This window comes from Aptenodytes forsteri, unplaced genomic scaffold (assembly GCF_000699145.1).
Source record: "Aptenodytes forsteri isolate BGI_AS27 unplaced genomic scaffold, ASM69914v1 Scaffold357, whole genome shotgun sequence".
Classification (NCBI taxonomy): Eukaryota; Metazoa; Chordata; class Aves; order Sphenisciformes; family Spheniscidae; genus Aptenodytes; species Aptenodytes forsteri.
This window is the reverse complement of record NW_008795671.1, coordinates 831,247-844,864: the sequence shown is the minus strand read 5'-3', so window position 1 is coordinate 844,864 and position 13,618 is coordinate 831,247. Positions and strand designations below refer to the sequence as shown.

The 13,618-nt window shown below is 39.4% G+C and overlaps 1 protein-coding gene across 1 annotated transcript in view; it reads left to right on the top strand.

Annotated features, from left to right (window-relative positions):
• The window catches only part of UTRN (utrophin), a 419,780-nt gene that overhangs the window by 315,966 nt on the left and 90,196 nt on the right, over nucleotides 1-13,618 (top strand). The window contains exons 54-55 of the mRNA XM_009282506.2: nucleotides 421-550; nucleotides 11,379-11,647. Coding sequence (XP_009280781.1) covers nucleotides 421-550; nucleotides 11,379-11,647 — 399 coding nt within the window. The remainder of the gene's footprint in view (nucleotides 1-420; nucleotides 551-11,378; nucleotides 11,648-13,618) is intronic.

The window sequence follows — 13,618 nt, the reverse complement described above, 5'->3', positions numbered from 1 at the left end:
TTTCAGTAGATGCAATTCTGGTATTCCAGCTACCAAAAAAGAAAAAATAGTCTGTTGTAGTAATCTACTATATATTAGCAATCCTGTTAATAGCAATAAACCCTTTAATTTTACTTTTTTTTTTTAGAAGTTGAATGTAGTAGTTTCAGTTTCTGTTAGGTGAGTGTTTGTAAAACCTACCATCATCATCTTTCTTGTGTTCAATTCTTCAAGTCAATTCTATAATTCTAGCCTTAATTAATTTCTTGCCATTTCTGTTCTGTAAAATTTACATTTTATCTCGCAGTCTGAATGACATGTTGGCTATTACTCACTTACTAGACAGGTCTGGTCAGAGAGGTGAAAACGGAGAAAATGGTATAGTATCTGTTGTTCACAAGATCAAGTTACAAATGGCCGCCTTCTTTCTCTTCCCAAAAGGCACTGAGGCGTGAACTGAAGGATAAAGAGCAAACCATTCTCAATGCTGTGGACCAGGCACGAGTTTTCCTTGCTGACCAACCAATTGAGGGGCCTGAGGAACCAAGAAGGACCTTGCATTCGAAAGCAGGTAAGAAAATACGTTCTTCTGGGAATAGTTAAAAGGAAAGAAAAAGGACCTATGTGTCTCTAGTACGTACTTTTATATCCCAATCACTTGGTTAGACTTCAGAATTTTCCAAACCACATCCTGATTGCTTTTATTTCAATTATTTACCCTCAAAGTATTACTACTCTGCTTTATAAGCACTCACATTTTAATGGAAGAAATAGAAAAATCTCTATTTCCTTTTCCGATTTTTGATTCAAAACACTTAAGTCATCAGTTCCGTTCTTTTCTTTTTCTTAACATGATAACATATGCACCTTAAATGTAGTCAGAATAGTAGTTCAAGGATACACATTCAAATGTATATATGTTGTTGTTGCAAAGTTTTACTCCACAAATAGAAATTAACATATTAGGTGGTGTATCTCATTAGAAGTAAAAGGAATCAGCTTTAGGAAGGCAGTCATTACAGAATCTTAAAGATTTGAACATTAAATGAATTATTTCTAAGGAATAAACTGCAGCTATCCTAGAAATGATATTTGCATAGTATTTGTTGAGATATTTGTCTATATCAGAGACCAACAAGGAGGTAATAATTTTCCTCCACACCACACCCCCCCATAACTTCAAAATAGGAAAATATACCAAATATCTGTGCAATTAAGTCCTAGAATTATGTTTCTGATACAAGCTACAACATTATAAAATCTTACTTTTAATTATCGGGGGTTAGTTTTTTCTTCCCATATGTCTTCCTGTACACCTTCATAGCAAACTTTTTAAGTTTGTTCAATAGAAACAACTAATCTTTCCTGCATCCATACTTTGTGTTATTTCTGTGCAAATTTTTATGTGGTTTCCCATTCCCTAATTCAACTTTGTGATAAAGTTTGAATAGCTGGTGATTAAAGCCAATGAACCATTTTTTGCTGTGGTTAGTTCTGGTACCTTAGCTGCTGTAATGTATCTACTACTTCCTTTTTGAACTCTTAACTCCTGAAAACATTCTGTTTGTCTTTACTCTCAAACTTATTTGATATATTGCATCTCTAATGTTTTAGTTGGTCTAAATCACAAGCAAGCTTGCAGTTGAAAAATAAGGAATGCTCGCTTTATATTTGCTCATTCTTTCACACAAAAGTTTGAAGTCACAGACTCTCCTCTCAAAAGCCGTAGAACCACCCAGCACAAATGATGCCAATGCATAAAATGTTACCAGTGTAAAATGTTCATTTTCTAGCAGGGGTTGATATCAATGATCTATTGTTGACTGAAAGTGCAGGAGCAAACTTCAGATGATGAGCTGCATCATAAATTCTTTTTATGCAATCTATTATTATTATTATATTGTGCTATACAGATGGCAGTGATAACAGAATAGCAGGGAATTTGATGACCATGGTAAACTGCGTGACAATAATGGCCAGGCAGATGGTCTGCAAGTGATGTATGAGTGTCTCTTGTCTAGTCACCATATTTGAAAACTGATCAAATATATTCAGACTGGGAAGCTTCATAGATGTGCATTGAACTTATTTTTCTCTTTCTTCTTCACAGTCAGTAGTTCCATAGACTTTCTTTTTTTGAGCACATGGTGGGTTAGTCTTGGCTACCAGTCAAACTCCCACCCATCCGCTCACTCGCTTCCTCCACCCCAGTGGGATGGAGGCAGAAGATAGGAAGAACAGAAGTGAAAAAGCTCATGGGTCAAGATGGGGACAGATGGAGATCACTTACAAGCTACTGTTATGGGCTAGACAAATTTAGCTTGGGGAAAATAAACTATTTATTGTCATTGAAAATAAATATGTAATTACTGATTCAGTAGTGGGAAACAAGAAGACAAACATTAAAAACACAGCTTTCCGCCCCCGCCTTCTCAGGCTCAACTTGACTCCTTCATTCCTGTCTCCTTCCCCCCCTTGTTATGACTGCAGGTGACGTTCAGCCTCTTCAACAGGGCAACAAGTGGTGTGAGAGGGTGGGAAGGTGGTGGGTCCACGGTCAGCCTAGCAGTTTCTCTCTGCTGCTCCTTTCTTCTCATATCTTTCCTCTGCCCCAGCGTGGGTTCTCCATGGGGAATATCTGCCCTGCCACGGAGCTGCTCCTCCTCCTCTGACCTTGGTGTTCCCTTTGCTGTTTCTCCTTTCTGTTCCCTCCTCCTCCCTCTCTGGTGTTTTCTGCTGTTTCTTAAATACACTTTCCCTGAGGTACCACCAGCGTGGCTGAGGGTCTCAGCTGTGCCCTGTGCTAGGTCTGCTCGAGCCAGCTGTCCCTGGCATGGGGCCCCCGATCCTGATGTTTTCATGCCAGGGAGGGCAGTGTTGCAAGGTCAAAGAATGAGAGAGATTTAGGAGAAAACTGACAAGAATCAGTTTTGAACTTGACTGGCCAAGACCTATTTTAAGGACCTGTGCATACAGACATTCATTGTTCCGTCCAAAGAGAATATTTGTTATAGGATGCCTTATGATAACCCGTTATTGACTTTAATGTTCTTGTTAATTTCAAATATATCACAAGAATGTAAAATTAGGTTATGAGCAAGCCTTGGTTTCTTCTTTCCCATGTTGGCTTTCTGCTTCCTGTGTTGGCCTCCTACTGTACCATGTAGTAACTGGCACATTCAAACACAGTTCTTCAGCTTGAGGGAAACTGCCTTCTAAGTTAATTTCATCTCCCATCTGTCTTTTCTTCTGATTTTGTTGTGCCATGTTTCTGTAGGGAGGCCCCGTCACAAAAAAGCAAGCTGCACATTCTTCTTGTCTTTGAGCTGCTTCAGCATCTGAGTGGAGCTGATTGATAAACCAGCAGGCCAGCTGCTGAATTTTATAGATGGTCAGGATAAGGAAATCGGAAACGCTAACATTTTTAGCTTTGTTGTTACTTGTCCATGGTATAGGAGAAAACTTAGATCTAAAAAAGTTAATTGTAATTCTCTGTGGCATAGTTACGGATGGCTTCTTAGATCCCTGTACTGTTAGTAAGGTTACAGGCCATGGGAAACACAAAGGAAAGCAGAAATAACGTTTTCTGTCCCTAGGGTTCTATGAACCGATGATATGGCTTTGCTGAAATTCTGTCCTTAAAATTCCACTGATGCAGTGAGGGAGTGGAGATAATTTTTTTAGAAGATAACATAAACTAACATCCTAGCAGATTACCACAGGCCACTACACTGATTCTCACTGCAATAGTGTGAATGCTTCCAGGAGTCTGCAGTGTTGTCGAAGTACTTCAGTAGCTTCTAGTTTTCTTACGGCAATCCCATTCCTAGCTTTGAAAGCTGTTATTTGGTAGCAAAGGTTGTTGTGATAAACACGTCATTTAAAATTAAGTATTTACCATCTGTTACCTCCTCTTAATTGAAAGTGCAGAAAACTCCATAAATCACATCTGTGTTATAAGAGAAATATATTACTAGGTATCAGTGAATTACATGCATATACTTTATTTAAACTTGTAGACACACAACATATTTGCCTGTTTCAGACATAAATAAAAGTCAGACAACTTTGCTTCCTACCACTGAACACATTCAGATAAATTCTCTGCCATAATTTTTCCTCTTAGCAAGGAAGATCTCACTGGAAATAGGCAATTTACTGTTTTCTAATGTATATAGCAGGCAGCATTTCTATTCTCAACCACTTGTGCCTGCCCACTAGCTATCACACACCGCTGGAATAGTTTTTTGTTCTCTGCTACGCAGCTGGGCTGAGTATGAAGTCTTGAGTGTGAAAATCAGAAGTGCTTAGGAGAACGAAGAGGGTATGGCCCACTGGAGGTCAGTGGAATCATGCCAAGAAACTGCTTACACTATTTTGAGCATTGCTGCCTCTGTTTTAGTTGGAGCTCATTCACTTGTGACTTTTGAGAGTTTCTTCGTAAGATTAGAGAAATGTGCAGTTACCCATGAGAGAATCTCAAAGTAAGTATCTCTCTCTCTTTCAAATCTCTTAGTCACTCTGCAAGTTTAGTCCACCTGGGTAGAGCCTTGAATTTCTTCCTGTAGAGTCTACCTGGTTGCCTGCTTGGAGTCATATTAGTAAAGTTCAAGGAAGTTGTTTCCATTTGCTGAGTGCTGTGGAGTGCAAACTTAGAGGAGTTTTAAACCTGAATTTTTAACAGCTGAGTATTGGAAACAGGCTGGCCTGAGGCCATGCCGGTTAATTTTATTACTGCTTTTTTTAACTACGAGGACCTCAAGATAGAAGCAGAGTTATATTCATTCTTGACCTGTATGCTATGTTATGGCCTGGTTTTAGCTGAAACACAGGATGCTTCCCTGGTGGAAGCCATGTTCTTAAAGTTTAACTGTTGCCTTGTTTTAAAGACTCCAGAAACCAGTAAAGCTTTGTCTGCAAGAGAATTCTCAGTTACGCTACTAGCAACGCGGATGACTGATGGTTAGGACCTTGTTTGAAAGAAAATGCCTTTCTTACACTCTAGAGCAAACATAGCTCAAAAACATTGTAAATGAGCCTCAAGAAAGCAAATTGAAAATTGCAGAATATTAAACAAAAGGTGTATAGAGGAGAAAACAGGCTGAGGAAACTTGCTTAGAAGGTTCAAAAAAGTTCAGAACATGGATGTTTTTAAGTCCTGTGTTGTTATAGGATGCCATCAGGTCAGGGAGCCCAATCTTTTGTGCTGCCTGACTTGTCTTTATTTCCTGTTTTTGTATTGTTTTGGAATAAAATAGATGCCTTTGTTTTGTTTTGAAATGCTGTTAGGGGATGTATATCTGTCTCCTGCAGCCTTGCTGAGGAGCTACCTGCCATACGTGCTGTGCCAGAAAAAAATCTTTATTGATCTTTGGAAGAAATAAAAGGCCTGTTACAATCTGCAGTTGCAGTGCTTTGGAAAGCAACATAGGATTAATTCCTTGCTTATCTAGAGGAACTGGGATACAGTAGTGATAGCCTTCTCTCTGTTAGTACTCTCCCTTCAACAGGAATCGGAAGAAGACATAGTAGCTTGGTGATGCTATAATAGTACTGTTATATTTGGCTTTTTTTTGTTTTGTGGCAGGAGCAGACTAAAACTGAATTCATACCTGGTTTATGTTCCTGGAGCAACACAAACTTTGGGCTTCCACTGTGCAAAAGTATGGTGAACTTGCTTTGGATTGCACCATTTATTAAAAAATGGTGGCTTGTTTTTACTGAAAAGTATTATATGTGTTTTGATTATATTGACAAATTAATGATGCATTTATCCAGCGTAACCAGTGTATCGGGATTGCTTTAATCTTCTTTAGTTTTCTGGAGATAGATGCTATGGGACGACTTAATTATCTCTTTTAACTAGCAGCTGTTTTCTCTTTGTGTCGTCCTTCTGTCTTTCCCCACCAGCACCCACTGGGAAATACCAACAACCATTATTAAAGGATATGTATATTTGCTAGCATTGTTCTCATTTGTCTTTATCTGGAGCCTGTACTCTGGGCCCTTTCCAGAAGTATTCATCATACATGAGGTTAACAGCTTTCGTTTTCTCTGCTTTCGCAGTTCTGTCTTCTGCACACGAAGGGTAATTTGTCTTTTATCCTGCAGAGACTTTCTTCATTCACTCTTTATTTAATTATATTTGTTTGGTTTGAAGAACTTTCAGTATTGATAGGAGAAAACCTAAATGGGCTAAGATGGAAATGACTGTGCTTTTTCTTTGTTTTAACTACATATGCAATAGATATTTGAATAGGAGAAAAAGGTGACATACTGGGTTATGCTTGCATGGTTGGGTGCTTGGAGTCTGACTCATTGCTACATTTCCACATTATACAGTTGCTGCTTATTCTTTCAACTTCCTATTCCCATCCCGTCAGAACTAAGTTTTCTGTCCAGATTGTTAGAAACCCAGAGAATGCTTTCGCTGGAGCGATGCTAAAGACTTCATCGTGCAACAATAGCACTGCTTTTGGTTCTTCTGCTTAGGAGTTTGACAATGCGCCATTGTGTCTGTTCAAATGCTCTGAAAGTGTTCATAATGTTTACAGTGCTGTGTCACCCATTGTTTTTTGCTGCAAAGATTGATTGAACCAAGGAAGAGACAACGTTTGACATAATGGGAGAGGGAGGGGGCATGAAGCCAGCTCCAGTTCTAGTATATTTTATTAAGAATATAGCAAAAGTGAAAGGAAATTAATGTAATTGTGGCAAGTTGGAAAGAGATCATTAGTTCAAGTCTACATAGTGAGGATCAAGCAAAGTTGCTTAGAATCAAAACTGCTAGAGCCAGGAACAGTTCGAGATCTAAAGTAAATTCTTAGGCAAGAAGAATTTTCTTCACTGATAACTTTCCTGGGTAAGTATTCTCCATATATGTAAGCATGTAAGGAAGCTATACGCTGTAAAGTTCAGGCTTGAAAGTTTTCCTTCCATGGCACTGTCTCTGCTAGAGACACAGAAGAGCTGTTGGTGCTTTCATTGCTTTGTTTGTGACAAAAAATGTTTATTAAAACCAAGTTTTTTCCACTACAGAAGCAGACTTTTTTTCCCTGCTCTTTCTCCTTGACTGCAAGGTCAGTTAACACCTTTCCTCTCTGGTAAACAGCTGGTCCAGTGAATATAGGCTTTTCTTACTTTCTGAGCAGCTGCTGAAGTGGAGAGAAATGTACTAAGTACCATTAAAAAAAAAAGGAGAGGGAAAATAAAAAAAAAAGCTCATCATTGAGAAGACTTTATATTAAGTGGGGACAAAAAAAGCAACAACCACTGCGTAGCTTTTTTTCACAGCAAAAAAGAACTCTGTCTGCCAGTGTGTGTAATGACAGACTGGTGAAACGAATCCAAACTCATAGAAGAAAGTTCTCACTGTTAAGACATCTTTTTGAGGTTTACAATTCTATGCTATGCAACCAGTATCTTGGAGAATGTGTTATCTGCTTGAAAAAAACTAATGTGTTGCTCGTTAATAAGTTGGTTTTTCATGATGGAAAATATGAGGTTATACAAGATGTATTTCTCTCTTAAATGAATAGATGCTGAATGGTTTTATAGCTCATAAAAACGTGTGTTTTGCTTTATTTCCCTAGTAAATGTCTTTTTAGGGCAAGTTTATAAGCACTTCCAAGGCTTTTGTAAAATAAAGCAGTCTTGCAATGAATTAATATTTTTCAAATAAAATATGCAGCAGATACCCTCGCATAATGACACTGATTTGACAAATGGTCTTAAAAGATGTTTTGGTTTTCAGTTCTGTTGGGATACTTGTGTCGCCCCAGTCAATCTGGAATTTTTTTCCCTCCCAAAATATGTGACTAGTCTGTCATGAGTAAAGCTGCCTTGTTTTAGCTGACCAGACAAATAAAGTCAGGCTGTTGTTCCCCTCTTCTATTCCCATTTATTGCTACAGCCACTTTTTTCCTTGTTGCTTCTACTAGAGCGAGAAGCACTCGTTGAATCTGTTGTGTCAGTACCTTTATGGACAACCAAAAAGTTTTCAAGATTTTCTGCTCTTACTGAAGCTTTCAGCATGTTCCTTGTCAAGTGATTGATCACATAACCTGCTAATAATCCAGTTTAGAACTGTTAAGCCCTTCCAACTCTCTACTCTTTTATGCAGAATTGGTAGGTTTTGGCTCTAATAACAGGTAAAGGATGATGCACGCACATGATGTTGGATAAAAATGGCAGATTGCAGATTTGCATATATGTAACTTCTACTTAGTCCGGTTTCTGGGTATAATGTCCCCTATATTCACATGTTCAAGATGCCAACAAAGGAGGCTTCCTCTACTGGGTCTGCAATTTTCTGTCCCTTTTCAACAAAACTCAGTATTCCCTTTCCTTGTGTAAAGTGTTCCAACTTAGGTGCTCCCTTAATCCTCATTTAAAGTCCTGCAGCTTTTACTCCTGAGGCCTGGTTGTCCTCAACCTGTAGTTGTAACATAGGATATCATAGGGTACCGCAACCTGTGAGGTATCCTGTGATGTGGAACTCTGCCACTAGGTGCAACTTTCCTGCCCGCTGCAGTTCAGCTTGGCTTCTAGATTGTTCACAATCCCTTTGTCACTGGACTGTAGTGGATTCTCATTCATTCGTCAGTGGTATATTATTCTTCTTAAGGGTGAATAATTCCAAAATTACTTCCAGTAACAACTTCTTTGATATCTTTACGTAAGCAATTTGTAGCTGTTGTTTTTTGTTTAAAACAACAGTTTTTATCTGAAAGGGTTTTTTGCTTAGAACTTAAGTTTTATTTCTTTTCCTTTTTCTAAAATCTGTTGCAAACTTTGGGGTAAAGATGATCCCAGAACTGTGTTGTCCTATGATGTAGTTTATTCTACTGTGAACTGCTGGAATTCCAGAGACAAGGTACAATTTATCACAGCCTATCTTTGATCTTCATCTTTATTCTGGTCTGTCAGTATTGCAAATTGTGGGTTACTGCCATGTCTCCCTATCCCAGAGCTACCTACATAGTTTATATCCCTTTGCATCTAGTTAAGCATTGCGTGTTTTTGTCACAGCTGTTCTTCCCCAGATTCCTCTTCTCAAAATACCCTCTTGCCATTGCGGTATCCATAAGCCTGGCTAACCTCTGCCTTTGCAGGCAGAGTGCACGAGCAGTGCTCTCGTGTGATAGCTTATGACACCCAGCAAGTCACTGAAATATATTGCTAAGCTCAAAATTTCTTTTGTGCCTCTCAGCTCCACTCTTTCTTCAAATGGCTCCCTGTTTTCTAAAAGAGCTTGTCTAATTCTAGAAGTCAAAACATGCTCTGCAACCCACAGCCTAGGTATTTGTCTCCCTTCCTTTGGTGATGTTGGCTCTTGTTGGTTGTCCTTGCCTCCCATTCTCCTTTGGTTACTGTTGGTGGTACTTTTTTCTCCTACATGACCGCTTCTTAGCAAGTTGCCTTGTGCTTTTGGGCAACACTTAGTCATTTGGCAGCATCTTCTCCCCCATACATGCTTTTCTAGTATTTGTAGTCTAGCATGTATCAAGACTAATACAAGCTAACAAGATTTGAAAAAACTTTAAATAATAAACAAATATGTGGAATTGGTGGGCAGAAACTGTTTTTGGTCCAAACAACTCCCTGTTACTCTTACATCTGGGAAGAATGTGCCTGCCTTTCTCAGCAACAAATTGAATGTATTCTAATGATTTATTTTGTATTAATTACTTGCAGTGTGCTTTCCTGTATTGGGTGCTACGGAACAATAGTTGCATCACCAGAGGCATAGTAAGAGAACTTTTGCAACCATAACAGTGCATTTACTTTCACATTCATCTAGCCTTCAAAAAGCAAAAAGCTTCCTGCCCCCCATTTTTTGTATGTTCCCCTCTCGCCCTCCTCCCCCAAGTTAGCAACTCGAAGCTTAGTCAGTTATAATGATTTTAAAGACAGTGTATCACTAAATGGAAGACTGTATGTCTCATTTGACTTCCGACAAAAACGGTGCTTCCATCTTTGCATGATTGTGTGTAGTTTATTCATAGACAACACTTGAATTTGAATCACAAGAATACTGTGATAAACCTTTTCCAAGGGCTTTATATAGGAGTGAGTGGGAGGCCAGTTGGCTTAGTTTCAGTGTATGCCATGTCTCTCCCCTTTCTTTTGTTCTCTGGTTTCTGCATTATGTCACTTCCTCTGCTTGCTTCTCTGCCTGCAGAAACCACAAGGTGCTTTTATAGAAGGGGAATCCTCTGAGACTGGCTTGCTTTGTTTGTCATTACTGAAGCAACTCTTCCCTAGTGAAGGAAGCTACCCGTGACTTTTTTCAGCAAGGCCCCTCTGAGCAGTAGACAGCAGGACCTGCTGGGGATGTCTTAGGGTTTTGGTTTTAGCTTTCTGACTGTCTGGATCTTGCTCCATCTCAAATTGAAGACCCAGGAAAGGCAGTATGTTCTCTTATTAATAGACCACCTCACTGGTTTGCAGAAATCATCTGTTGTGGGGAAGAGATAAGCCACCAGCTGACTCAGTTCTTGTTGTCAAAGAGGGCTGAGGCATGTCTGTGGTGTGGAGTTCTGTCTGATGTCTTGCAGACTTACCAGGGACTGGGGATTTAAATATAGGCAATTTACTGAAATAATCGGTATAATCTCCTGTGACTATGTCCTGATGTTGTGTGTGTGCCCCCTTTGGCTTTGCTTATGCAGAGGCAGCTGGTCTTTGCTAACGTGAATGGGATTTCCATGGTTGCTGGGTTGCGTGGAATTTAGACACATAAGCCTGAACTTTGTGAGAAAGAGTTCACCATAAGCTTGGCTCTTTTTCAGTCAACAGGTTCATTGAACATTTTTAGATTTGCAAAACCTATTTAAAACAGCCTTTTAGGACTTTGGTGTTAACACAGAAAAATGGATGTAGAGCTGTAGAACCACTCACCACATGGTACTCAGTACACCTTGGGGTTTGCTAGCGAATAGGAAGAGAAGAGACATCCTGGGGGTAGGGTGAAAGGTGGTGGTGTGGTGGTACGTGATCCAGGAACAAAGCACTGTTCTTGTTCTTTCTACATGAAATGGTCCCCAGATTCCCTATTGCAGTTTCCAGTAGGGAAGAATGATCTTTTATTTCCTCCCCTTGTGCCTCCAAAAATAACAAACCAGCAGTAAGCTGCCTTTGCTTTGCGGATACCAAAATACATGGAAGTCAGGAATAGCTTCCTGTCTTCTGATCAAGCTTTATTTTGTCATCAGGAGTGATTAAGGTTTATTTCACTTATGGCAAGGCGGACTTTCTTCTACCTTGTACCCACTGAAATAAATTATCAGTTGACTCTGGACTTACTGTGTTGAGCATGTACCTCAGGGGCACTGTCTGTTTAACTAGACATGAAAAAGAGAAAAAATAAACAGTGAAACTTTTCTTTCCCTCTGCAGAGTTGACCCCTGAGGAGAAAGCCATGAGGATTGCTAAAGCTATGCGTAAGCAGTCATCAGAGGTAAAAGAGAAATGGGAGAACCTAAATGCCAGTGCCAGTATCTGGCAGAAGCAAGTGGACAAAGCATTAGAAAAACTGAAAGACTTGCAGTGTGCCATGGATGACCTTGATGCTGACTTGAAGGAGGCTGAAAATGTGAGGAATGGCTGGAAACCTGTGGGAGACTTGCTCATAGATTCATTACCAGATCACATTGAGAAAACTACAGTAAGTGTGGAACTCCTGGGAAATATTTAGACTGTGTGAGAGTCAGACCCCTCCATTCTTCGTACCCCTAGTCACGTTAGATATGTATACGCTGTATACTTAAATTCTTATGTACAGTTTAAAGTGCTTTTTAAAGACTAGATCTGAGGTCTTAAAGAAAGTCCAGTACTGTGCCACATTCACTGTGTCAGCTGTGATTGCATAAGCACATGTGAGCAGCAAGCTACAGATGTGTACAGAATATAACATTCATTAAATGAAAAAAATTGTGTTCTAGGATTTAAATATTTTCCTCCTATAAATACTGTCTAATCCATAGTTAGGCCACAGGTGTGTTTGTAGCTTTGTCTGGGCACTGGAGTATGAGTGGGCTGAATCAGTTATCATCCTGGCAGTTGACAGTAGGCTTCCCCTCCTTTTTGTAGTGGTGAGCTGTCAGATGTTTGGCCACCGTGTATAGCTTTCTTCTTAGAAAAGCTTTTAGAGCTTTTTCAGTCATACAGAAGTATATACATAGTTTTAATTTCTGTTCCTTAACTTTCACAAACTTCACACGTCTCTTGCCTATTTTAGCTTATATAGGTGAAAATTTGTATTTGCTTTGACTTTAGCCTGGCTTCTCTTCAGGATTATTTCAAAGTGAAGAACACGTACTACTGTATAATATTCTCATGGGCACACCAGTTCTTGCAGCCAGGGTTCCAGGCCACCCATGCAGGGCTCAGCACCCCAAGGCATGGCTGCTTATGATGGGTAGTAGTCGTCCCCTGCTTAGCTGCATGGGTTCTGTAGGGACCCAGTAATGCAGAGCCCCCCAAAGAAGGAATACCTTCTGATAACTAACGTTGTCCAGGAGAGCTGAAACACAGCACAGTGCTTGGGGGAGTGCCTGAATATTGGGGATTCCAGGAGAACACGTGGGTATGCACATGTAGGTAGAGGAAATTGCTGTTTCAGGCAAATTTAGCAGTTATCACTAAGCTTCTGTTTCACAAACACAACTTTTCAGTTTTTAAGCTCAAGAATGAATATGGCAAAACGTTAGAGGACCCTGGGGTCGTGCACCTGACCATCCATGTCTTCAGCATGGGACACTGGTGTTAGAAAAATGAAGGGCCGTGGGCTGCAACAAGTTTTCTGCAAATACTCTCTCTATGTACACACGGCCCATGGACTCATATGAAATTAACACAGGACTGCATTATTTCACATATATCAATGTAAACATCCTCATTCTCCAAATTTTCTTGTTACTTTCAGGTTTAATGGAACCAAAATCTTTAAAACAAAGGCAGTCAAAGCTGTTTTATATCCAGACTGCTGTTGATTTGAGAAGAGTAATGCATGTCCTCCTCCCCCTCTTCAATTTTAATATAGATACTAAAGCAAGCACTAAGATGCTGATGCAGAATAGCTCTTTGTTCTCATGTTAAGAAGCGATTTGTCATATCTTAATGGCTTTTTCTGTAAAGAAGAGTAAAGCAAAGTCTTTTAGATTTTCATTGCTGTGGAAAAATTGAAACATCTGCTGAAGGAGCCTGCTGCCTGTCCAGAAGCCAAATGCTTCTTTCTTGCCAGTAGGTGCCTTCTGTTCCTCGGCCTGATGAAAGAGATTTTGAAGGGAGGTAAATAATTGAATTGTCCAAAGAAAATCTTTTTTCCAGTTGTTTTTGGCTTGTTTCATGATGTTTAATCAAGCCGTTTATAGGATTGAACAACTAACTGCTCACAGCAAGAAAGACATTTGATGCATCTTTTCAACTGTAACTAAAACTTGCATCAATTTTGTCTTAATACTGAATTTAGTTCCATTTGATTCAATAAACCTTTTTCTTCTTTTTAATCATTGTAATATTTTTACTCTACAGTTCTAATCAGGTAAAACATTGTACTCCTCTTCCTTAGAAGATACATTCCTTCATGCTTTGCTAATTCAATAATAGTTTTTAAATTGAATTTTTGTCAGCTGCT